The 26,572-nt window shown below is 46.5% G+C and overlaps 1 protein-coding gene and 1 long non-coding RNA gene across 2 annotated transcripts in view; one reads left to right on the forward strand and one right to left on the reverse strand.

Annotated features, from left to right (window-relative positions):
* LOC135327876 (uncharacterized) lies at positions 1 to 6,487 on the reverse strand. Its single transcript, XR_010388378.1, has 3 exons — positions 6,377 to 6,487; positions 5,448 to 5,611; positions 1 to 3,740 (listed from the first exon to the last, which is right to left on the reverse strand). It is a non-coding gene; the product is annotated as an uncharacterized LOC135327876 (long non-coding RNA).
* Positions 6,443 to 26,572, forward strand: part of KCNMB4 (potassium calcium-activated channel subfamily M regulatory beta subunit 4) — a 23,300-nt gene continuing 3,170 nt past the window's right edge. The window contains exons 1-2 of the mRNA XM_064509026.1: positions 6,443 to 6,781; positions 16,257 to 16,384. Coding sequence (XP_064365096.1) covers positions 6,443 to 6,781; positions 16,257 to 16,384 — 467 coding nt within the window. The remainder of the gene's footprint in view (positions 6,782 to 16,256; positions 16,385 to 26,572) is intronic.

Raw genomic sequence — 26,572 nt, forward strand, 5'->3', positions numbered from 1 at the left:
TGATTAACAGAGCTGAAAAAGATTGTGACTTCTTCTTTCTTCAAATTGGAACAGATTCAAACATACTCTTTTAAGAAAGGATAATTTTCCAAAAGCTTATTACTCCATGATAAATGTGGAATTTCTTACTGACAGAGGTCTACTGGGACCTTAAATTTTTTTAAAGGATTCTCTAACCAATATTTACCTCTTTAAATCAGTTGTAATTTTTTTTCTTTTTGCTCTGTATAGCTAGTCTTATTGAAATGAATAACAGATACAGTAAAGGGGGCAAGACAAGTTACATTTAAAAAGATATCTTGTACTATGGGATACCTCTCATACCTTAGGATACCTCTAAAAACAATTAAACTAAAATTGAGAATGTAAGTCTATTAAAAGGTTATTTTAATGACACAGCTGCATTCAGGTGTATGATACTTCAAAAATTTGAGATACTTAAGTTGTAATCCTTGCAAAATTCTCAACTGTTAGCAAGGAACTGATGATTTGCACCTTCAAAGAGGAAGAACGATCTGGCTCTCACTTATCCTATTTCCTGTGACTAAAGCAGCATGTATGGATACTTTAAAATTTGATTTCATTTCACTTTGCATTCCTGAAGCAAGAGAAACCTCAACACTTCATGTTGCATTTTAGTGACTGAATTGAACTGCTGATTTTTAAAACTCACAGTTAACCTCTAAAGCTCGCTCTGTTTTTTCATTCTGCTGTCGCTATGAATTATGGGAGAGAATAGAATGCTACTTTAAAATATTTTAATTTAAGCTTTTTTTTTTTTTCTTCAATTATAGTAATGTGTAACATGCAAGGTAAGTTCTGAATAGTAAAGCCGGCGTTCTTGAAAACAACCAGGAGTATTCATATTTCTGGCCTGTTTCACAAACATTCCCATATTTGTCTCTCATTATTGCATATTGAATATTTAAATAACTCAAATATTTTTAAACAGCTTCCATTTCTTTGGACAGCCACTAGTCTGGATTTCCACTGTAAAATGGGTTTTGCCCACTTGATAGAGGTTTAGGAATCAAGGAGGGAGGAGGTAAGGACAACACACCTAAGAGTTTCAAAAAAACAAAACCAAAAAAACCCCACCCAGCTCTCATAATCTCTGCCTTGGTACCTGATGCCACAAATACTTGAGCACGTGAATACCTTCACGTGTTTGTCTGGTCTAATTGAATACACAAGTAATCCCGTGAATTCTGTAGACAGCCAAATGGTTAAAAGCACTTGTGCACGTGACCGTGGCCTCATTAAGTTGTAAGTGTCAGTTGCACTTCAGGATTTGTGACTGACCTGCACCTCTGATTCACACTTGACTTCTGTCTGGTACAAAGATATGTAACTGTATCATTTTGCTATATGTCATGTTTGAAGTCCCTCCTCTCTCTTTCAACCGATATTTTTTGTACTTACAGTTACGATTGCAGGAAAAAAAAATCTACCCCAAATAACATATAAAATATTTTTATTGTAGTTATAAAATTGTTTTTGAGGCTGCTTGCGGTGTGCTGATAGACTGATAGATGTAAAGAGCAACTTGAAACTGTCTTTGGAGTGAGCTAAGCAGTACTGAGAGGCACAGGGGTCTACGCAGCCGTCAGCTGGATATTGCATTGACATGTAGGTGTCAATGACTATTGAAGAAGGGTACTCAATTCCTAAATAACTACTTTTAAGATATTTATCACCTAAAGTGAAAAAACATTTAAATTTAGTTTTTAACTCCTAACTGAAAGTATTTTCATGGCTGGATGTTGACAGAAAGAAAACGTGATTACTCTCTGCCACACTCAAAAGAGTTTTTAAATGCACAGTTGTGATGCTAAGTATAATGTAGCTAGACAGTGCTTTTGATTTAAAATACTAAGTATGACAATCAGTTATTTTAAAATGAAATTTTGAATGTGCTCTTGTTTTCAAATGCCATATCCATTTATCATGTTTCTCAGTATTTCCTCTTCCTTAAAAACTGTGCTTGTAGAATTCAGTTTTTGGTAAAGAATGCAGACTGGGGCAAGCAGTTAATCTGAATTGCCAGCTGATGTCTTCATTTTTCATGTAGTACAAGAATTAAAATGGTGTAGCTGTTTTGTTTTTTCCCTACCTTTAATAAGCATCTATAGTCTCATGTCTGCAAATCTGAAAGCTTCACGTATATTTAAAAGGCTAGAGGAAATGCAGCTAGGTTACTTATTTTAAAATTGCAGTTTGAATTACTTCAGTAAATTCAATTTTTCCTTTTAAAACCAGGTTATTATTGCAGTTAAAGCTTATTTTTTGAAGGTAAAGGTAGAACACATTTAGCAGTTGTTTTGAATGTTACTAATTCAGACAACTTCAGAATTAGCAGTGCTAACTAAGCTTGGATCTCTTTCCTAGGCTTTGGATTTTCATTCACATTTCACATACTCCCCTGTCAGAATTAATATACCAATATTAGACCTAGGTGTATGTCAGCATTTTGCTGCTGAAAATGCCAAGAGTTTTGTGCAAAAATTGCTTTTTTGAACTACTTCTGGTATATACATATATATATGCATATACACAGACACGCGCGCACCCTGTACTACAGGACCTGTTCCTTTAGCAGAGCAGCAAACTAGCCAGTTGTAGTGATTATCTGCACCACCCTTCAACCACCTGTACATTGATCCTGATCAAGAGCAAACGGAAGGCGTCCCAGAGGTGCTCTTGCAGCTGCAGATAAGGGAAGGGTGGTACCTTGGTTTCTGAGTGTGAGTGTTCCCCTTTTTTCCTTGGAGATACGGGATGAAATGCATAAATTCTGGTTTGTTGACGAAGTAAAATGAAAGTCCATCCACGACTGTAAGTACTGAATTCCCAGTAGGCTTTGGGTCACTAAACTTTTAAGTTATTCTGGGGGGGATATAAGATTCCATGAAAACTTTAGGAAATTCAGGCTAATTTAATATTGCAGAAAGACTTTATATGCAGTGACTTGAATAGTAACTCATAAAAGTCATGCAAAGACAAGCAATAGTTAACATTTTTATAAAAACGTTCAGACATTTGTGGCTTTTAGTTTGGACAAAGATAGAAGTTAGCAAAGTTGTCCTTTCTGGCAAACCTACCTGAAATTCTGTAGATACTCCTCAGTGCTCTCTACAGCTCTTTTTTGGATAGAGGGTTGGGGGGGGGGGGGGTTTCCCCACCCTGGATGTGTTTCTGTCAGCTATGTGTGATCTTCCTCCCTTCGAAGTCCAGGTTGCTTCCCGTTGGGCGCCACATACAGGTTTCAAAAAGGCATGTTTTAGTTTGTTATTGGCGCTGTTATGGAAGACTGTGCAAGACAGCTCTATGAGAGGTGTTACGAGGGCCATCGCTATCACAAAAAAAAGGGCACATGGCCTCACGGAGCTCACTGCAGCCCCGCTGCCTGTTGTCAGTGTTTGTTCACACATAGTTCTCACACGAAGATCGGCGCGGAGAACCGGTCTCGTCACTCATTTGTGCTAGACAAGATAGTCTTGTCAATATGTATTATCTGCTGGGCAGGTCAGTGATGCCCAGCCTTTTAGCTAGGGAGGCTTACAGAGGTATGCTAGGTCCCACCAAGTCTACAGGTAGGGATATGCTTCTCTCACATAACCAAGGCGGAGGTGCCATCACCGTGCAACATACGAGCTGTCTTCGGTTAAGGAATCAGCAGATGAGCGTCTCGCTGCTAGCGAAAGGTAAGCCTGCACTTCAGGCACAGGATGGGGAAGGACCTGAAAGAAAGCAATCAGTCTGAATTGTTTCGCATAGCTCTATAGATGTTCGGGTTAGTTGTCAGACACATCAGACATTCAGCTCTTCCCACCCTGGTAACTCTGATTGTGTGATGTGTGTTTGGATTAATTTACTGGCTTCCAAAGAATGCTCGTAACGTAAGCCAAAATCTGAAAGAACTAAAAAAAAAACGGTGGAAATCAAATTTTGTAACTGCTGCACCTCGCTGTTAGTAGCAGAACTACATTTACCCGCTTACCTTAACCTTCTACGCTAATTTTCTTGGCCCTGGTTACTCCTGATACAACCCATGTTCTTGTGATCTCAGAGTCAATGTGCTGACTCCTTGCTTTCAGCAGATGATAGCAGAGTAAAATCTTTGCAAGCAGGCCCTGAGGCACCCAGCTTTGCTCTTACAAACCAGCCACTTGTCACCTCTGACTGATCAAAATAAAGAGTTTCAGTCCCAACTTAGTATTTGTCCAGAACTTTGGAAACAATGAGGCTGTCTGGTAAATGTCATGCTCTGTTTCCAGTTAAAATATAGTCTCACTATCTCCTCAGATCATGGATGTAGATTTTTGATACAACCAGGAAGACTAACTCTCAAGGTTACTGTGTTACCTACACCCCGTGAGCTGTTGCCTTAATTTCAGCTGATAATACTTTATGTACAGGGGACAGCAAAGAATTCAACTGGGTAACAAGTGAACTGAGATTTAACATGAACTGTTCAAATGGTAAAAATGATGAGAAGTCACAGTTGGTCTGGACAAAATGCAAGACAACTGAAAAAACAGGGCTGAAGCTTTCCTTTTGGAAGAGGATTCACTGGTAGGCAACCAACCTAACCAATCAAAATTAGTGTTTTCATATGACAAAAACAGAACAGAAAGGTCAACCGTCAAAGACTGCCGTCACCAAAAGTGTTAGCAGCGAAGCGTGGCTAAGGGGAACGAACGAACAGAGCCAAGGGCTAGCCAAGATGAGTTCTGCTTCTAGTATAAATACCTATCACTGGTAAAAACTGAGAGATACAGAAGTTTCCCTGGCTCACAGCTGGAGTACTTCTATGAAAACCTTTATATTAGAAATGGCTACTATACAGCAACCAACTTGAGGACAGAGTGGTTGCGCATTAGTGCAGCCAAGGATAGTATTTGCAACCATTTATATTCGTATCACCGAGCGGATTCTTAAAAGCCTTCCTGCCTGATGCCCCTACATAGTCCATCTGAAGAACCTATGGCCCAACCTTTTTTTCAGAAGTTTGACAGTGTGCTCTGCTCCACTGCTGCAGTGGAGAAGTGAGTGGAAAACCTGGCTGGAGCAAAGTACGATTTCCCGTATTTATTTTTCTTTTATTCCTGTACCATCTTGTCTGCTGTATCATCAGGTCCAGCTTCATCTCGAATTGTCACATTTTGTTCTATGCAATTAGCTATGATAAAGACTACAGAATAAAAACGTAACTATGAGCTATCGTACTTCAGCGTTGGAGAGCTTGTTGTATCGCAGTTGCTGCGGTGGGTGATGCTTAGTAACAGAAGTTTTTTTGTGAGCTAGGTCTATTTTCTTGGCTCTATTGCCTTTCTGCAGACCTGTTTTGAAGAGGGCATCTTTTGGGGCTACCTTTTAAAGGTCAGTATCTTGCTGTTAAAAGCAATTCCTGCGCAAAACATTTTGATGCTTATCATCTTGCTTACCTTTTATCTTTAAATGATGATGAACGATTTGGAGGCTGGGTCTGTCTGTACTCTGCAAATGCCAGATTTGGGTCTTGGGCTGGACCGCCCAGAGTACTCGCACTCATCACAGCCTGCTGAGTCACCTAAAAGTCTTGTCGAGGTAGGATAGCGTTAGGCCAACCCTGGTAAAATGGAAATAGCAGCCGCTTGCTCACGTCCAGATAATGCATTTCTCTAATTGTGACTCTTATTGCACACGCAGACTTAGTCTCTCTAAGAGACTCTGCAGACTTTTGCAGGCCGCTGCGCTAATTACGAAATTACACCGGAGAGCAGGGGAGCACGGCCCGGCCTCCCGCACGAGAAGGGGGCAGAGCAAAATGTTTTGGTGAACTGGCTTTAGCCACAGTTTTACGCTGCTCAGCCCCGCTTGCCTCTGCCGGGCCCGGCTCGGCCTCGGGGGGCTTCCCGGGGGCCAGAGCCGCCCGCTTCGCCGAAACTTCAGCCGCGCCCGGCGGGTCCGCCCGGAGCTGGAGCTGGGGCCGGGGCCGGGGCCCCCGGAAAGCCTCTCCCGCAAGAGGGAGAAGCCCCCTCGGCAGGCGCCGGCGGCGGCAGCGGGGCGGCAGGGCGGGCTCCCCCGCTGGGGCAGGACGGGCTGCGCGCTGCCCCCCCGCGCCGCCGCTCCGCCCCGTTGCACGGCGTTAATCCGGAATAGGCATCCGCGGAGCAAATCTCCGGGGCTCGATAATCCCGCTGCAAGCTGTCCCTTCCGCCTCAATCCGGTCAGCCTTGAAATAAATAAATAAAATTGCACGCCCCCTTCCTTTTTTTTTTTTTTTTTTTTTTTTCCCTCTTTCTGTGGCGTGCCGGCTGGCACCCCCGCGGGTCTCCTAGCAATGGGGAGGCGGGAGGCGCGGGCAGGAGGCGGGGAGCGGTAAGCAGCTTACCTCACCTCATGGCAGCGGCTGCCAGGCGGCCGCGGCGGCGGCGGGCGGCGGCGGCGCAGCCCGGCCATGGCGCGGAGCCGCCCGGCCTACGAGTACACGGAGGCGGAGGACAAGAGCATGCGGCTGGGCTTCCTGCTCATCGCCGCCGGGCTCCTGTCGCTGCTGGTGCTCGGCTTCTGCTGGCTGCGCCCGGCGCTGCAGGAGCGGCGCGGCGGCGGCGCCGCCAACTGCACGGTGCTGGCGGTGCGGCAGCTGGGCGAGCGCTTCGCCTGCACCTTCTCGTGCGGCGCCGCCTGCCGCGGCACGGCGCGCTACCCCTGCCTGCAGGTGCTGGTGCGCACCTCGCGCTCCGCCGCGCCCGCGCTGCTCCACGAGGACGAGCGGCAGCTCCGCGCCAACCCCAAGGTGAGCTCCGCGCCCGCCCGCGGGAACCCCCCCCCCCCCCCCAATAAAAGCGAAGCCGCCCGCGGGATGGACGGCCTGCGCTTGCCGCCGCCCGTGTCCCGCGCGTCGCCGAGCAGCGGCACCGCCGCCGCCCGCTCCCTGGGGGGAAAAAAAAAGACTGGCGGAAAATCTTTCTTCAAGCCAACGGGCCGGCAGCCGCCCCTCGTGGCTCTGCGCTCGGGCCCCGGGGGGACGGGGGGTGGCTGTGTCTGAGCAAAAGTTTCTTCCGCGCTCGTGTGTTCCTTTCTCCCCCCGTTAAATTTCTGTGTCGCCTGCGTGAAGATAGACGGAGCAAAAGTGTCTTTAAATCTGAAGTTGCATCTCCTAGTAAAGCAGGGTGGTAGGACGATGACAGCGTGCTTTTTTCTCTTCGCGTGGCAGTTACTTGATTTTCCCTTCTCCTTTTTCTTTTAACGCTGAGTAAACGTCATCTTAACAGTACTCTGAGCGGAGGAGATTTCCTTCGGTCGTTTCCAGAAAATCAGAAAAGGAGCGGATCCCCCCCCGCTCCCCCAGAAGGAAAAAACCCTCAAGATCAGGAGCAGGTCGGAGAAGGGAGTTCGGGGGAGTTGGCGGCGCCGCCGATGCGGGTGGCCGGGCTGCTGCGCGCGGGACGGGGGGATCCGCGCGCAGGAGCCGAGGGGCGGCCTGGGGCTTTCGGGCGGGATTGCGGCCTTAGGAGGGGGCTCGTCTTCCCGGCCGGCCCCACGTATTGGGGGCAGCAGCTGAAGGAGACAAGCTGCGGTTTCCAGCCCCCCTCTCCTTTTTTCCTCAGCTCGTCCAGGAGTGAGTAAGGGAAGAGGACCTCTCCGCGGCTGCATTTGTGCCCGTTTGGGTCTGTCTCTTGGAGGACAGATGAAGCTGTAGGGTTCAGGGTCTGGGGTGCTGCTTTTTTTTTCCTTAGAGGCTCGGCGGCACGCAAGGGTGGTCAGGGCAGAAGCCGGCAGAGAGGGCAGCAGGATGATAAAACCTGGTTTGCGTGAAAGCGTTGGGACCGCTCAGGTGAGCGCAGCGCCGGAGGGGCCGGACCCTGCCCAGCAGCGCAGCGGGTGCGACGCTGGCTGCGAGGGAGCCGGGCAAAGCGGGCGCCCGGCCCTCGGGTGCTGCCGCCGCCTTGGGAGGGCGGGCAGCGACACGCGGGGGGAAGGCTGCCCTTCGCCCTGGGGAGACGATGCCCCAGCCGGGCCGTCCGGAGCGCGTCTGGCCCGCGGCGTTTCGGCTCGCCCTGCGGAGACGAACCGTGCCGTCGGCTCTCCCAGTACCCCTGTTGCAGCAGAGGCTTCCAGACTGGGGCTCTGCCTGTAGCGTCTGCTGAGCGACCTCCCTGAGGAGTCGGAGGGTGTTTTGGTTTTCCTTCCTTTTAACTTCTCAGTGCTGCCTCCTGCCGCCTCCCGGGGGGGCTGGCGGGCCGCCCGGGGCTGCACCTGCCCGGCTGCTGGGCTGGAATTTCTGCTGCGCTGCGGAAGGGCCGCCTGTAAATGCGATTCAGAAACCTGTGCTTACTGAACAATTAATAAGCAGACACAGGTCTGCGTGTTGGCGGTGACTGTACTTGCATGCTTCTGCAAACGTAATCCGTTTATCTCTAGCTCGAGCGTTGCACCTGTAGGTGAGGGCTGTTTACTGTGGGATATTGATTGCTGATGACTGAATGTAATTTGCTGGATGGGACTGAGTAGAAAGGATGTGTTTTCTGATGTAACCACATTCTGTGGCAGTAACTGAACGAAACTAAGTGGAAAAGAACATAGAAATGCGCTCCACTTGTTTTCCTTACCTTAAGGAGCTTATGCAAAACCAACACAAAATAAAACTAAAAGTCATTTAGTTCTCATTGGGAAAACATATCCTTTTAGAGGAAGTGAAGCACGTATAGCTGTTGCTTTACTATAGGAAGAGTTTTTTCCCTAGTTTAATGTCTGCGTAGCCAAGCAGTTATATTCTCCTTTTTATTTTTGTCCTAATGTCTTACTGCCTTTAAAAGCTTTCTGGATTTTATGCTGAAATAGATTAGTTATAGCAGCAGATTAGGAATCTGGTGATTTCATTATCCAGATCCAGTACGGATTTACGAATGAATACTTCAGGGGCCTCGTTAACCCTCCCGTTTCCGTCCTCCCCTCGGAGCACACCTGCTTGCACTAACGTAATTAGACATACTGCATGCTAGCCTATTCCAACTAACTCGAAGGGGAAAAAAAAGAGCGATTTAATTTGGCCGGTCTTAGACTTTTGCATTCTGTATAAAAGCCTCCCTTTATGGGGGGTGCTATTCTTCCTGGTAAGTCAACGGTGTGAAAAACGCATCTTTCGAGCTCATTACACCATACAGCCATACTAAATTGGTTGGCAGCTTCCCTCCACCAAAAAGATCCCCAGTGTGTTGGACTAAAAATATTTTATTTTCTATAGTAAAGTGGGCTTGTGTATGGAGGTACCTGCAGTTACGAATCTGTCTACTCTAGTGAGGTCTATCTGTAGGAAATTTTTTTTCTTCAGTTCCTTCCGAAGATAATCACATCATTGTACAGCCCTGGATTCATTTTAGCTCTTAAAAGATTATATAGCTGGGTCAGAATTAATCCAGAAATGTAAATATGAAGCACTGTGTGTGATTACTTTTGTGTACAGACTGTGATTTGTGGATTTCTTCTTGTTTTTTGTTGTCTCCAAGGAAGAAATTTCAGTAAATAGAGCGATGGTAGCCTTTCTTCAGCTGCTTTGATAGCAATAGTAATCTCTGAGATAAGGTTTAAGGGGATTAATTCCAAAGTCAATTTGTCAGGATCGTCTGGCCATGCAGTGAGTTGATAACGCACGCAGCACAGGGCGCGGGAGTATAGGTTTGGTTGGGTAAAATTGCCGTGGCATGTATCAGCTGCTAATAATATCTGCTTTCTTGCTTTTGGACTTTTCCCTTTCTATCCGTGAAGTTAGGCATAGCACCAGAAGGACTTGCCCAAGGCTTAGCTGGGAAAACTTTTATGTGGACAAACTGCATGGTCATGTCGGACGTTAGCACGTGCCAACGTGGTGCCACTCACTTCTTCCCGGCCCCGGGGCTGGCGGGGGAATAGCGGAGGAAGCAGGTGAAGTCGCCTGCCGGCCGTCGAGCGGGCGGCCAGGACCAGCTCACTAATTACGCTGCCAGGGCGTGCAGTCCTCCGAAACGGGGCTGGTTGTGAGTGAGTGACCTGTACCCTGAGTCTCGGTTTGGGCCCAGGCCCAGGGCAGGACGATGCGGACGTGCACAGCAATCGTGTGCTGCGATACGTGCCGAAAGCGTGCAGCAGGCGCGAAGGTTGTGAACGTCGAACGTGTGAGCAGGAAATTCCAGGATTAAAATGGCCTCTGCAAATCTAATTAATTCAGCCCTGTTTTGCCCAGATGTGGGCCCTTAAATGACCAATTACATGATGACAAGCATTTTTTATGGCTTTTCTCCCTGCCCTTCAGGAGTCCTGCTGCACAGAGGGCGCGGGATGGGCTGCAGAGCAGCTAGTGAGAGTGCTGCTTTCTGTATTCTGCATCAGCTCGTGGTCCCACGTATTACTCATTTTTCAGATGCCACATCGAATTACTGATCCCTCCATGCCCTCTCTCTTCCATGCACTTGGATGGAATTGTTTAAAATTTTTGACTCTCTCAAAGATGAGCTGTGGCAGAGTAAATTTAAGACCAAAGTGTGCCACGATCACCAATAATTTTGGGGAGGAGGTCCAACGACTAGTAAAGCATCCCATCTGTGTTTGGGTTGGCATCTGCGACACGCCGTGCAGGCATTTCCTCTGGGAGCTGCTCCAGCTGCTGTAGATAAATCCCCACCGCCCTTGGGCCACTGCGAGAAATTGTAGGTTCAGTCACTTCATGGGTGTTCGTCTGTATAACGTAGGCGTGGAAAAATCAGACTGACCATCAGCTTCAGCTCCCTTGGTACAGTCTGCAGGGCCTGGGGCGGGGGTTTCTCTATTGGCTGATGGGAACCAACAGGGATTAGCAGAGACTTGGACATCTTTCTTTTCCCCTGCTTCACGTAGTGAATTAACTTTGTGGCATGCCTGCTCTAATAGCTTCACACCAAAGGTTAGGAGTCATATACTGCGGGGAGTTTAACTTGCACGTGATGCTTCAGAGAGCTTGAGAAATACTGAGAAGCAGGATTTGTTGGGAGAGGTAACAGCTTTTATCAGACCAACTTAGATATCTTCATGAATGCAATCCTTTCATCTGGTCTGACAAGCAAGCGGAAAATTTTAAAAAATGAATGCTGGCTGGAAAGAGTTGTTCCTTGTTTTTGCTCTGCTAGTTTTGTGCCTTTCCTTAGTGCTGGACCACCAGGATTACAACAGAAGTTGCCGTGCTGACCATGTTTAAAGCTGTTTCTCAGTGACAGGGCTAATCCCAACTTTGGCACTCAAACCTCTTACTCTGGTTATCATAAAACTTTCCTGTGTTTTCTAAGATCTTGTATTATTCTGGTGCTTTTACACCAGTTTTCTGGTAATCCCCAAAGTACTCCAGAAGAGCAAAACCTGACAGCATTCAACAGTGCTAGCACTATCCTGACTTCAGCATGCGTTATAATATGTGGGGTTGTTTATAAATACAGAGAACGTATCTTTTTTGTTCACAGATAGTGATTCTGAGCGCCTATTAGCTGATGTCTTGCCCCTATATTCTGGCTGCCCTGAGTCGGGTGAGAGGAATCCCAGGCTTCGTCCTTGCAGTTTCCTTCTCCTGGCGCCTCTTTTCGTGGTGGGTGCAGCTGGGGCGAGTTTGGGTGTGGGGATCCTTGCTGTGGTGCAGGCTGCTGCGAGGCTGCCTCAGTGTTCACCTCCCACCGCTGCTCCTCACCAGGGAGGTGGTCGTGGAGGTGCTTCCCTGGGCCTGGGTGCCAGGCACCTGGGTCACCACCTGGCTGCCCTGCAGTCGGTCCTCCCCATCATTGCATAAACACTTGCCGCACCACGTGCCCAGTTTGCTGCTGTGCAACTGGTTTCTGAGAGTTGTCCACCCTGTGGAGCGAACAGTAGGTGACTGCGTTTCATAATTCGCCACCACCCAGGAGGCAAGTCTTGTGTATGGTCCTGGACTGAAGTTGCTTGGAGACTGAGGCCAGAGACTTTCCTTTTCATGCTGTCAGTTAATCTCCTGATACTCTGGCTTGCTTCTGCTTTGAGCCCTTATCTGCGTTCATGCTCACGACTTTCTTGGGTTTGGTCTTGTAGCCGTTGTCTTCTGGACTTGAGGCAGTTCCTCTCAGAGCCTATCGAGTCTAGCTTCCTTTTCATAAAAATGTTATCGGATTAGACAAAAATTAATCACTGAAAAGTATGAAACCCAAGCTGGAACCTAAACCACAATCAAGAGTTCGTCCCTCTGCCCCTTCTCCATGATAAGGAGGAACATGTGCTCTGATGAAATGTTTAAAATAACCAGGAATTTTTTTTGGCATCTGCAGAGACACTGAAGTGTCAGCTGAGACATGCCAGATACAAATCTTACAAAACCCTTGCTGTAAAGGTATATTATCTGCTCTCTGACATTTTTACTGAATTGAATCCTGAGTCATCTTTCCAAATAGTGGCTTTGATTGAAGGAGGAATATTATTAGCTTGATACTGATTTTGAGCTGTGTAATTGAGCCTGTATTTGAATTGCACAATAATTTTATTATTGCTATGATACAGTGTAGGATGTGCAATTACAGAACCATGTACCCATAGAACCGCTGCAAAAATCTCCACTCCGTTAGATTTATTCTGAATGTCTAATCTTAAGTGCTATTCTTCATCTTCAAAGTAATAGAGAGTGGGACACTTCCACTGAAAGTGGATGTTCCTGCTTGAGTTACAAATGAACACAAAGCATCCTGGCTTGCTTTCTAACACTTGGCATTTATTTATTTATTGATGGTAGGACTTCATGCAGTGTACTGGGGAATTAACCTTTCAGAAATTGGCTGTTGCCAAAGCAGGAGGTCATCCACCCAACTTACGTCAGTAAAAGTTGCAACGTTATCATTCCCTTTTATCCACATGCTGACTGTGCTTTAGAAAGTGATACAGCTGATCAAACAAAGTGCCCAAGAAGTACGCTTGGAAAGCTAAGAAAAGAAATCTCTACTGCCTGTGTGAATCAGGAGTCGTCAAAATGAACATCAGGTTAGTGGGAACCATACTGGCATCCCAGGGAGGCAAACAGGCTTGCTGCTGCTGTCTCCATGCAGCAGGTGATAAATCCAGGTTAGAGCTGGACCTAGGGTGGCTTCAAGGCCCTCATCAGGTTGAGGAGACGCTAGGGCTTCAGGGTGACCCATGGGATTCATACAACAATGATTTCACTTCAGGCAGGGAGCTCCACTCCTCAGGAGCTCCAAGCCTCAACAGTTTCAAGTAGTGAGGTCCCAGTGATTCATAGCAAGTCCCTGGACCTCTTTCTCATTTGTATTTTTCACATGAAGATAATGAGAGAAGAGGTAGAAATGAATCCAGTGTGTTTTCCATCAGCTGTTGTTGGGATTACTTGTGTAAAGCATTGCGTGAAGTTTGACTTACGAAGAGCGTATTTGCTGTTGTTCCCAGCTTCCAGGCATGGGTCCCGTAGGTACTGAAAGTACTTCCTTATGCTGTCTTCCTTTGACAAGAGGAAAGTGGTGCCTGGGGAAGCTGTGTGTGGGCCCCTTCAAATTTTCCAGATCAAGCAGAATTCCTGCCCTGACAAACTCTATTTAGAATACCTTCATAAACAAGTAAAAGTGTGGGAGTTGATGCAAAAAAAACAAACAAAAAAAAAAAGAAGTTGACACAAGTCCTGTGTGATGGGTCTGTCCTCAGGGACTGTTACCGTTTGCTGCTTGTCCATTCAGATGGATAACTCTTGGGCAAAGAGACCTCTGCAGTCGTTTCTAAGCCTGAAATTCAGGATGGAGATGAGTAGTGGTTCACCAGGTTGTGAACTTTGTGAAGAATTCACATGAAATTTGGGGGGGACTCTGAAGGATCCGGAGAAAGTTTGGAGTGGTGAGTAGGTCACGCTTTCATAGCAGAGGAGAGATGTAGGCTCAGCTACAAGGAAGCAGCACTTCAGAGGAGAGAGAGAAGCTGTGTGCAGGAGTTGGTACCCCAGAACAAGGAGTTTTCAAGACATGTGAGGAAATGTAGGCATAAGGATATGTCCTGGTGCCTAATTGTTTTCTCTAGTTCTGCATTTTGTGTGCTAGCTAAATAGTAAATGGTTTGGAGAACTCTTTGTGAAAAGTCTGTTTGCTTCTGCTCTTTGGTGCCCTTATGTCACAAGTGGATATCTGAAAATTGGTGCTCTGGGGGAGAGCAGTTGTAGATTACAGTCTGACCTAGGCAGTGAGCGTACAACCTGTGGGATTTGGTGCCCTTTCTGTGGTGGGATCTGAAAGCTCATGCCCAAGAAAACCACCGGCATCCGCGAAGAGTGGGAATGCTTGATCCCAGTTTGAGCAAGAAGCATGCACAGTGAGACCAGTGGGACCCAGGTGGGATGGTGTGGTGAGTCCCTGGCCATCGAGAGGAACAGAGCAGAACCAGGACTGCCCTCGGGTGTTTACGTGCCAACTCTGCTAACTTTGTCCAGCTGCTGAACAGATGTGCTTGTGTGTAGGGGGGCAGAGGGAAAAAGAAATGTGGTTGCTGGTTCCAAGGTACACTATCAAACCCAGGACATTGCAGGCCAAGGAAAATTGTGTAAAATGGAAATAACGGTGTGTGAAAAACACTGAGTTCTGTTATTTTGAAGAAGAGTGGTGTTGCTGCTTTTTTTGCATTTTTAGTTGTCAGCAGTAGAGGAATCTTTGTTTAGGCTTATTTAAGCAGGGATCTAAAGGGAGCTCTGTGCCGTAGCCACACCAGATGTGGGCTCATGTGAAAATGGGGGCACTTGTCTGTGAAAAAAGGCAAGTTTCTGCTTGTCAGCAGCAAGCGAGAATTTGCAGATTGTTCCAGTTCGAATTATGGAAGCTACTGGCAGTATTTTTAAGTACTGACAGGAGTGGTCAGATTTTACATGATCAGGTCAATAAAATCCTGAGATTTCTTCTATCCCCTGGATTGGCAAAGATTCAAGTTGTTTTATCCTGGAAATTGACTTCTAGCTCCATACGTCTTGGTTTGGTGTGCAGCTAGGGGCATGGTAGGTCTTTGTGAAAACTCGCCAGATGAAAAGGGAGAGGAAAGCGCTCACTAGCCACTCAAACCATTTTGTCACAGTGTTCTTTATTTTCAGATTAGAGAGCGCATATCTCTCCTTGTTATGCCTCTGGATGCTGTGAAGAAACCCTCATTGTTGTCCTATGTGGGGATCCCTGTAGGAGTTTCCCATACCCGGCATCTCCTGCTTCCTCACCCTACCTAGGAAGTAGGAGGCTTTATAGCTACCTTCCCAGTCACTTATTTTGTGCTTACAGCTCCCTATTTTAAAGAAATGACAAGACAGTATGTGTGCACTTTGAGCCTTGCTGCCCATGCCCCTTCCTGGATGAAAAGCCATTATACTATCTGTATAATGGCAGTATCACTCAATTTGGATTAACAACATCTCCTTTAACAATTATCTCCTATGGATGCCTAGTAACAATAGGAGGAATTGTGCGTGGACACTGAGATACTTCCAGTGTTGGATTCAGCTGAGTGTTGATTTTTTTCTGTTTTAAATTCCTGGTGGCTAGGAGGGAAAGGTGCTGGGTCCTCTGCGACCTAGAGCTGAATGTGTAAATGCCCAGTCTGAAATGTATGGAGTCAGCAGGAGAGCGTCTCTTGTTCCCTTTGGGCTTGGAAGCAGCTGTTTGAGGCTGGGATCTGCAAATAGCTGAACTGCATGATCAAATCTTGTTGACTTCTATACGGTAGAAGCAGATACTGAACCTTATTGCTGAAATGGGGTTTTTAACTTTCTGTGGTTGTTTCCCCATGCTGTAAAACTGGAAGAATGCCCATATTTTGCCAACAGATATCAACACCTGGGAAAGTTTGCTGGAATATTTTGATTATTTATTAGCATGATCCTAAACAAAATTTTCAATTGCATGCCTTACTGAAAATAGGAAGTAATTCAAATCCAATCCATGCAAGCTGGCCCGAAATAAATCAAAATTAAAGTATCATTTTTGCATTCATCATGCAAAACAACAGGGTGTTAAGTGGCAGGTTGGTTTGATAAAGGAACAAAATACGAGAAAACCTTTAGTTTGTTTCTGAATGCTCATGGATTCTTTTCCAGTACATGTAAGCAGTAACTAACAATTCAAGGAAAGTTCAGCTAAATTTTTGTTCTTCACTTCTTTGAAGCTTATACTAATTATTCTTTGCTCATTTTAATAATATTAGTATTATGAGGAAAACACAGAGAAAGTGATGCCTTGTGTTCCTGGGCATAGAAGTAACTGTTTTGCAACATGTTTTGACAGTGTTCATACATTCCTCCCTGTGCACGAGATGATCAGGAGAACTCTGAGAATGTCACCTACAAGCAGAAATACTGGAAAGAGAAAGTGGGCTCGCAACCATTTACATGCTATTTTAACCAGCACTTAAGGTAAGTAATCACCTACATTTGCACAGGCTGAAGTATTTATGCATCTATTTAACAGCTGTCCATTGGTTCTGTTTGAAATATATATATATATTAAAAAAAAGTGTAGCAATATGGTTTAGCATATATACTTTAGACTGCAAGACAGTTCTGACTATTGATGAAAAACACCACAAAAAGTGAAAAGGCGTCTTTACCACTTGAAGAAAAGATATAAAACTTTGGGGAAAGTCTTGCTTAAAACATGCCATTCTGTGGGGAAAAAGCATCTTTGTTTTTCTCCACACTCAGACGGCAAATTGCTGACTTGGGTATTAATGTTCATTCCCCCAAGAGAAAAGAAATCCTACCGTGTTCATGAAGGGCTGTAGGACAAAGAGAGACCAATAAGTAGTACAAACCTACTCAGGAATTGTATTCATAGAAGATTAATGAATCAGATACGAATACTGAACTTTCGCAATACTTTTTATTCATACTTTCAGAATGGAAAGTTGCAGGTTAAAGCAACTGACTTCTGTATTGATTCTTCCTTTTACTGCCAGTTGTGATGTGACTTACGTGCGTACTGAGGGCTATGTGTGGTTTTCTTCCTTCCGTAAATGGGAAGAAGAGGGAGTTCTCTTCTCTTGCTCGTCTCTCATTCTGGTAATGGTGTACCGGGAACTAAACGGTGATGTGGTGGCTGCAACTTACTGTTACAGCAGTGTGCAGGCATGCTGGAAGGCGTTCAGGAAAAGAGCAATGAATGAGCTGATAGGTCCGTGTCAGCTGACAGGTGGAAAGGAAATACCTAGGATCTCCAGATCAGCCAAGGTTTTGTGGGATTTAGCATCTGCAAGCATATGACACGTGCTTAATCTGATCAGCCTGAGTAATTCTGTTAGAGCCGAGGGGACTGCTCTGGGTAGCGAAGCTAAGCACTTGCATGAACGTCTGCAGTATCAGGACCTAAAGGAAGAAGAGGGTCCTATCCTGCAAGTACTTGGAAGTTATGCAGATGAAGGAGCTTTAGGTGGAAATAACACAGTGCTTGTTGGTCCAACCCAGGGCTCCATTTGGGAGTGCTGGCATCAGATATTTGGATTTACTAAGGAGTATGGGGAGGAAAATGTGGTGCCAGTGTGTGCTGGGATCGGGGAGGAACTGAGGAGCTGGGGCAGGATGGCAGGTGAAGAGGTGCCTGATTCTCCTGGGCCAACCTCCTGGCTGCCATGGAGGCTTTGGGTTTGTCCTAGGCTGGCTGTGATTGTCATCCCCTTCCCCCTGAGACCACAGACCTAGGTGGCCTCCACAGGATGACCGTCTGCTGTCCCCTGGCCAGGTCTTTCTGCAGCCGTTTCCAGAGGGAAAACAACCATGCTTTGCAACAAAAACTGTATTTGGTTCTTACCGCAGGGAATGAAGCATTGTCGAGAGCCTGCAGAATTTAGGCTGTGCACCAGAGGCTAAAACTTAGGGCCCTGGTTAAATACCACTGCACTGATGCGCGTTGACATCAGACCTGGCAGGGTGCTTGCTGGGGGCTGCATTGGTCCCCACGGTACCAATGCTCAGGTCCGTGGACCAGAGCAGAGCGATGGCTTCATCTGCGCTGGGCTGGCCTGGGACCCTGCGCCGCTGAGACCTGGGACCTGCGGCAGCTGCTGCATGAGTGAGGAGCAGAGGGCAGCTGGACACACAGCATCTTCTGCAGGGGACATTGTGGGTAGGATTCATCTGAGCTAGTGTGGACAGTCTATGCTGTGAAAGTTAGCTTTTATAGTCACTGAGGAGAAATAGGAGCATTTTATCTTATGCTGAAATAAATGCCTGATAGAGGTTAGATGAAACATGCCCTGAGGTGTCTAATTTCTCCTTGGATTATCAAAGGAGCTGAGGGTGGTGTGCTCCGGGGCAGGCACCGCCGCGGTAGGTGTGCAGAGCTGGATGAGGTGACTCTCGCACCACATCGGTGGGTGAGGTGGAGGGAGATTTACTGCGGGGTCACGTGCGGTCCAGCGTCGGCCACGTACCTGGGCTGACGCAAAGAAATTGTGCAGCACTCAGGCGTGGTTTTTCCCTTAGCGCTGCTGTATCCTATATTGTTAAATGTTATTGCCAAACACTGTGGCAGCCTTAAAACACTTTGCCTTTTGCTGATCGTACAACATTTTATATACAGCAGAAGCAAGGCTCACTGCCAAAGATACTTGAAGATAGTCTAAGCTGAAATGTGTACACCATCTATTTTCTTCTGGAGATAGGAATGAGTGTTGAAATATAAGTCTTGCTGACTAGGAATGTGCTTGCTTAGGTACGCTTTTACAGCTATGATAACTAAACAGCTTGTCAAGCAGGAAAAAACATGAACTGAAGGGAAAATCTGCTGACTTCAAAACAGAAGTGTGCACATTTTCTGTCAGTACTTTCTGGACTGTGTGGAAGAACTAACTAATTTATATAAATCTATAAAACAGTACACAGAATATAGTGGTAGGCTCCTTAAAAAGTGTAGTATTTGCAATATTAATGTTTTCTCTTGAAATAGTAGAATAGAATCCTAGGTAAATATCTGGGCAATGAATTAACATCTTTTCCTCCTTGTGAAACTTAATTTAGTAACATTCTCAAAATTATTACCTTGTGTGGAGTTCACTGTTATGTACCTCTTCTCTTTAGTTCGGTGGGGCTCACTTCAACAGTTTTGTTTAGAATAGAAGAAGAAAAAAGGCGATGCAGTTTGCACACTTCAAATTTAGACAGAAGGGAGTGAGAAGCAGACTTGGAAATTTCATTCATTCTGTAGTGATATAGATAGAGAGGCCTAGCACAACTAGCTATCCAACATTTATCATAGGGAACCAAAGTGCAACTGAACTTGGAGAGAAAGAGAGAGAGCATGAGAGAGAACTACTGAAAGCCGAGGTTTTGCTTTGCCACTGCAGCACTTATCTTTAGTGTCCTACTTTTCCCTGGTTAGCTTTGGGTCAAGTGGTGCAAGCTGCATGGGCAAGCTGCTTTTCTGCATCTTTGGTTATGGAGCCTGTTGGCATGATGATACTCCCACTTTGTAGGGAGACCTGCCCAGCAGAACCCAACTTTTTCTTAATTTGTCTTTTATTTTGTACTCCAAGTCAGTAAAAGTTTTCAGGATGTTGCCAACATTCTGAGAAGGCGCAAAGCCCTAGTGCTTCAGGGTCTGTGGACCTCACATTGAGTATTCAAGGGGGCTTCGTTTTCTCGGAAGTTGGGATTTAAGTGCATTACAGGCTTCTCCCTGGGAGAACTCCAGAAAGCCAGAGGACTCGAAGTCTGTAGTCATGGCCACATGCCAACGAGGGTCACATCTGCGTGTCCCAGAGAGGGAGGCCTGTGGGAACAGGCCAGGTGGAGGATACGCTGCTGCTTTATTTCTTCGGATTAAAGGTCTCATTGACAACAGCAGCCACAGCACCAAAACGAAAGAAACAAAGAGCTCCATCAGCTCAGACCCTTCAGTCTGCCACGCTCCTGCATCTCTGCAGAGACAGGCAGAGCGATGTGTGTCAAGCCGTTTCTTATTTGTGCCTTGTTTATGTGGCATTATTGTTGTTTCGCTCCGTGTTCACCCAGCGTGGCAGGAATGCGCTGTGGTTTCTTCGCAGCAGATGAAGCAGTCGTGCTTTGCACTTCACTGTGTTTGTACGCGCAGACTGCTGTGCACCAGTTTGCTTGAGATTTGAAGAGTGAGCACGGTCACATAAATAGCAGCCATTCACACACTGTTGAGGCTACCTTGTAGACCATTTCCTTGGGAATAATTATCTGCAGATGCCAAAGGCCTTCTGGTAGCACGGCTGTTCATTTATAAAGGGTGCACAGAAATCTTGGTTTGCTTTGGTACCTTACTAAGTTTTCTAAATTAATTCCCTCCAATCAGAAGATTATGTTGTTATTTCTTATCCTTTCTTTTACCGCATCATCTGTGGAGCTCTACTCAGGCCAGAGAGAAAAAAGCACATCATTGTTAGTAAGAAACCGCACAGGCTTAACAAGATATTGTCCCTGCTTGTAGGCTTCCAGCTGGGGATCTCTGCGTTTTGCAACAATAGGAAAAAAATACTAATAAGTATGTGTCATAGTGAAGCTTAAGGCATGTGAATATCTGTGGGCAAAATAAGCATATACAGATTGCAAACATCTTTAAATCCAGATTGCTTTGAATACAAAGAAATACTTGTAAGATGCCCTCCCTCCTGCTCCCCCTGCCTCTACTGGCTTCCATCCTGCCACACAAATTGCATAGTGTGGCAAGTAAGTAATAACTGAAATGTTCATGTGCCTACAACTTTTTGGACCGACGTGACTTCTTGGTAACCTCTGCAGTGTGGTTCTTTCCATGATGTTCAGTAGTTGCTCCAAAGCGTCCGATGGAGGCCTGCCTTATTCAGTATCTGGTGTGAACAGCTTGAAAGTGCGTAATGGTGAAGTGTTGCATAACACAGCAACTAATCCAGTTAGTTAGCCCTGGTGAGAGCCCCATAAGGTTAGGACCCTGAGCTCAGAGTCCTGCTAAAAATAAATGCTGTTTTCACCTTTTAAAAATGAAAACAGTATTCTGTCCCTCATTGTCTGTTCAGCGAAAGGGAAGGGTCCATTTTTGGCGTTCAGGCAGAGACTTCATTAGTTTTAATGCTGCAGAAAACATTGGGAGGATCTTCTATACGTCAGGACCTGTCCGCAGGTTGGCCAGGACATAGACAGTTTCCTGTTACCGCATGCTGCCACCCTCCACCATCCTTGGGCTGGGCGAGCATGGGGTGCTTGCTGCAGTGCTGCCGGGACCAGCCCAGCCGGGAGATGGACCCTGTCTGGCTGGAAGGACGGTCCTTGTGCTAGAGGCGGTGTGCGTTCCCGGGACTCACGGCACGGAAAGCTGGCAGCGTCGTCACAGGCTCATGTGTGGGATGTGGAGGGTTTGTTTTCTTCTTTTTTTCCCTCTTTCCTCCTGGGGCCTCTGGGCACTGGCATTATTATTCCTTAACGGACAACCAGGTCTTAGTTGCGTGTGCCGTGTAGGATGAACTCGCTCCTGCCTGTCACCTCCCGCTGTGCATGTGTGTAGTGTAAAGGTGACCAGCGCAGAGCACCTCCTCTCCTCTTTTTACTTGATGCTGGAGCCAGGCTTGACCAAGTTAGGGTTTTCTTTTTCCTTTGCCTCACTAGGTCTCTCTTTTGCCCCTGCCACTGCTTGGTGTGTACCAGTGACTTGTGTTAGGAATTTGCGTCTGTCCCCCGTGGAGGCTCTGCATTGACCAGAGAGAGCTGGCGGCATCGCCAGAAGCAGGAGACAGCCCATAACTGAGCTTGGGGGAACGTCTGCTGCTCTTCCGGTCAACACGTTCGAGCGGAGGTCGTTAATGGAAGACGTAGAGCAAAGATCGGTTTATTGAATACACTGTACTTGCAGGGAAAAGGCAATATCTTTAGTTAGATCTGCTGGTTTTCAAGGGGAAAAGAGACAAGTTCTAGCAAAGCTGTGTCCTTGCCATGAGAGCGTTTTCTCTGGGAAAGGGGGCACCTTCCCTCTTCTGTTTCCAAGCCAAGCAGCAGGCCTTCAGGCTCTGGGAAACAAGCAGGTCATGTTTACGGAAGTATCAAAGAAGAAAAGACAGAACTTCAGTACGTGTTATTTCAGTACATGACCATCTTGCGGTGCAAAACTAAAACACGTATGCTACTGAGTTCTGGGTGTCCTGCTAACTATTTATTTTTCCTCCCAAGGAAAGGGATTGTTTGCTCCCGCCAAGGAGCAGCAGAGCGATGCTGCTGCTGCTGACACCATGCACCAGAGGAGCTGCTTCTGCCCGAGGGGCTGCACCTTCCTGCCTGCATGGTTTGGAGAGCTGGGATTTGTCATTCTGGTGGGCAGTGGGGATGCAGACAGCGGGTGAAAATGCAGACTGTGAACTAATCAGTCAGACACCAAAAAGACCAAGCAAAATTGCATTTCTTCTTTCCTGTTTGGCCTTTGTCTTCACTGCACCAAACCGAAGTTGTGTTTCTCTTCTTCTCTGATGGTTGTGGAAGTACAGCCCTCTCTCTATCCTTCTTTTTGCTGCTTGCCTGTTACATCCGTTTTTTCTGTTTGCCCTGCCACCATCCTCTTGTTCTCTCTGCCCACTTCTGTAGCCTCCTCTGCTGCCTCCCGTCTTCCCTCAGCAGCTCTGTGGCTCCTTTCCACGTTCCTGTTCTCCTTGTTTCAGCTGCTGCTGAAAGTTATGGAATTAGAGGAGGAATTCAGAGATTTCATCGAGAGTTTTCTGCCTCTGTGGCCCGTATGTAGCGTTCCTTGGTGGCTGCATCGTTTTTCTGGCGCTGTGGGTTTCTGTCTCATGCGTAGGTGATAATCACTAAAAGGCATGTTCTCCTGAAGGCCTGATAGTGTATCTGATTTCTGAATTTCTGGTCTTCTCCTTTGTGACTACAGAACATCTGCAGCACAGCCCTGGGAGCCTGCCCCCACCGTTGAAGCCTGGCTCCATGTCCTCCCATCGCACAGCTCAACCGTTATTGTTATATCAGCGCTCAGCAGTAACTGTGCAGGGCCACAGAAGTGTAATGGTTCCCTGCCAGTGAGTCTGCTTTCCTCTCTCAGTGACTGACACTGTCTGTCTGTGCTTGCCAAGACAAGTATCTTTGTGTCCATGTTGCTGATTCAAAAAATGTGCACGGTAGTTCTCTTGCATTAATACAACTTCACTTCCTACTGCATGTGCCTTGGGGCAAAAATCAGAGATTTTCCCACCAGAATAACAGAACAGTTTCAACACATGCTGAACGCGAAGGTGAATTGGTGCTCTGCTCCATTCTAATAATGAATTATTAGTGCTGCTAGCAGAATATACTGCAGTAAGTTGCTCTAGCAGCTGGGCTATAGCCCATGAACCAGGAGGGGACTGCGGAGTCCTATGTAGTGCCCTGAACATCTTTTACAAGCAGATTTTATTTCTTACCCCTCATTTTTTGTTGCAGAATCTCTTGCAAGTTATCTGAGGGTTTTCCCCAGACATTCGGTATTTGTGTTACAAATTTCCAGAGACAGCTGCTTTGCCACGACCAGTGGTCTGTCAGGATACTAACAGATTCCTTCAGAGAGTCATGGTTATGGTGACGGTTTCTTCTCTGCATGACAATTAATTTCTTCAGGAGATGGAGGGTAGTTTTTCCATTCACATGAGAAAAACAAGCAGCCTGGAAGAAGTGAAATCCAGCCTCTGTAGACTAACCTCTTAATTAATCACTAATGACTTTTCTATATTTAATTCATCTGATTAATTCTGATTCCAACACTCCTCCCCCTCGATATCCTTTCTCCCCATTCTGTTTTTTGGAGCTTACAGATCTTGCATAAAATACATATTGTTTTGTTTGGCACAGAGCATCTGAAAACAAATGCAAATGTTTATTCTTCAGATTTGTAGCCAGACGGTCTCCTTGGCCATCACTCACACTACATGCAGTGTGGTCCTGGCTGTTGAGCCAGGTGGAATCACCCAATTTGTGTTTCTGTACCTCTGTTTCAAAGGAATAAAGCATTATTCAGTGAAAATAAGATGTTGAATCCAGTTGTCTCGTTCACAGGGCCCAGTGTTTTGGGGTTGTGATGACCCCTCCAAGCTTGCAGTGCACTTCCTATAGAGCTGCACGGCTCCCAGGGCTCCAGCATTTCTGTTGTGGAGGAATTTTCATCCCCTGCAGCTGCTGTTCAAGCTGCTTTCTCAACTAACTTGCAAGTCCAGTATAATGTGCGGTGCACTGAGGGTCACTGGAGTACTTTTCCTATTCTTGTTTCTCTAGCTGGATGGTCTTCTCTGCTTCTGCCCCTTTCTGCCTTTCACAAATGCCACTTTAATGCTGTCCTTCATCTTTTCTCTGCAGTGGGCTTCCCCTCCTCAGCTTTCTGTTATCTCCTGTGGCTGTGGTATCCGTCCCTGCCTTCCTCTCTGAGTTGGGAGTGGTTGTGGATCCTGGTGGTTGAGAGCCACGTGCTGGCGATCCGGCCGGCACCTGCTGGCCCGTTGGCACGGAGTGTTTCTGAGTGGTGCAACCTGGCACTGCGCAGAGACCGAGCTAGTGCTGAGCCGGCTGCATTTGCCAGGCCGGCCACGGGGGCTCCCGCTCCGGAGCTCACACCTCCCACCCCACGTGGCAGCAACGCGGCGGCACGTTCAGGGTGTCTTGCAGGGCGTCGTGAAGGGAGCAGAAGTGATTCTCCATCCGTGCTTTAGCAGCTGTTATTTCCTGTTGTTTGCAATCTTGGCACCGGAAAGCAGAGGTAAAAGGAGTTATCTTGAAAGGAAAATAATAAACAGATTTTCTTTTTCAATAACCACTTTTCAAGCATTTCCCTCTGTTGTAAAAGCTGCATCTCAGTGGGGCCCTCTGTTGCCATTACGTGCTTTAAACTGTTTTCCAGAGCACTTTCTGTAGCTGCTGTCAGCTTCTGTGATGGATCGGCTGGGGAGGGCTTCTTCACCTACGACTGAAAACTCCAGCAGCGTCTACGCCAGGCTTCCTTCCTCCGCTGTCTCTTCGTGCGGCTTCAGCGCCTCCCGAATACTTCCCGTTGAGCCGCGTGAAATCTCCCCGCGGTTCAGCAGGTGCAGCGAAAGAGGGGCTGGCTCTGAAGGGAGAGGGAAGGAATTACGGAAACACAAAGAACTGGCATCGTGCGCTGCAGCGGTTGATCTTGATAGGTTTCCCTGGGCTGTTGCAGGAAGATAATGGAGATTTTGCCTTCCAGGAGCGAGCGATCCATCTCCCGGCAGCGCTTTGTCAGGCAGCAGGCTGGAGAGGCACCGTCTGCCTTTGTTATCTTGTGTCGTTCTCCCTCGGGGTCCGGCAGCGTTTATCTGCACTCAGAAGTTAATTTGGGCTAAGATAAAGAGCAGTGGAAAGCGTAGTAGCTCTTCTGGAATAACTGTGCAGATGAAACTAAGTAGGAACAAGGCCTAGATTTGTCCCACCGTTTTTAGGTGCCTGAGCACCTACGTGCCCCGTATAGTCAGTGCCGAGAGGCCGTGTCCCAGAGGACTGCTGAGCTCTGCTCTGTTCCAGGTCAGCCTCCAGGAGTACATAGCTCTCTCCTTGAATAAAAGGCATTTACTTTCTTAAATGCGGTACCAATAGCTACTTAATAAATGCAGTTTTGGAGGACCCAGCCATGACCTTATGCATTCTCTGAAGAGACAATGTGAAAGTCAGCAGTAAATTGCTGTGTTCCCTTCTATAATGTATGAATTACGCAGAAAATCCTCCTGTAACTAATAATATACATCTAAAAACAGCACTCATCCTGTGGCTTCACTAAGGTCTTTGTAAGTTTTTGACTCTTTTCCAAAAAGGAAACTCTTTTAAATTACCGAGATACAGGAGTTAAATTCCTACCTATAATGAGTGTTTATAATTCATTGCTGCTATGGTTGGCACAGATGTTTTCTAATCACACTTTCTTTTCTCTAATTGAATCTAATTATCTAGTTTGTTTGCTTTCCCCTTATTTTTGTACTCTTTGATTAGTATCCACTCACAAGAGAAGTTTAGTTTAAGTATTTGTTTTTAGGTTCAGAGCTGAGAGAATTGAATGCTGTCTGTTTATGGTCTTATTGCCAATTAGCACTCTGTTATTCATGGATGATGATACAGTAAATACGAGGAAAGCAGTATTATTCTTCCCGTGAAAGCATTTTCTGTTTGCGTGCTATCATTTATATGCCATAAAGTGGTGAGTCTGTGCACACAAAATTAATATTATTTTATTCAATTTATGGTTTCCACATGTGCCAGATTATGTGTCTGGAGGATTTCAGTTGAACAGACTTCACATGTCCTACTATTGAATACACCTGGGTTTCTTTTGATCAATTTTTAAATTACCAAGTCTCAACTTTTATACTGCAGAGCCACTCGTAATCAGAGTCTTACTCTGTTCGTTACTGTACAAGTAAAGAGAGAAGCACAGTGCCCGTCCTCGGGAACTGCAGGCTAACAGCCTGCTAGGGAGTGGGTTCACCATGTCCCAGCAGCTTGGGTGGAGGGGCCACAGAACACAAACGTGGACGTAACTAAATCACGGATCAGGTGCAGCCCAGTGGCCTGGCTTCACTGACTTCTTAAGGAAGGATACAGGTCTGTAGATTTACAGACTTCTTTCTCCCTTCATTAATT

This window comes from Dromaius novaehollandiae, chromosome 1 (genome assembly GCF_036370855.1).
Source record: "Dromaius novaehollandiae isolate bDroNov1 chromosome 1, bDroNov1.hap1, whole genome shotgun sequence".
In the NCBI taxonomy this organism is placed as follows: domain Eukaryota; kingdom Metazoa; phylum Chordata; class Aves; order Casuariiformes; family Dromaiidae; genus Dromaius; species Dromaius novaehollandiae.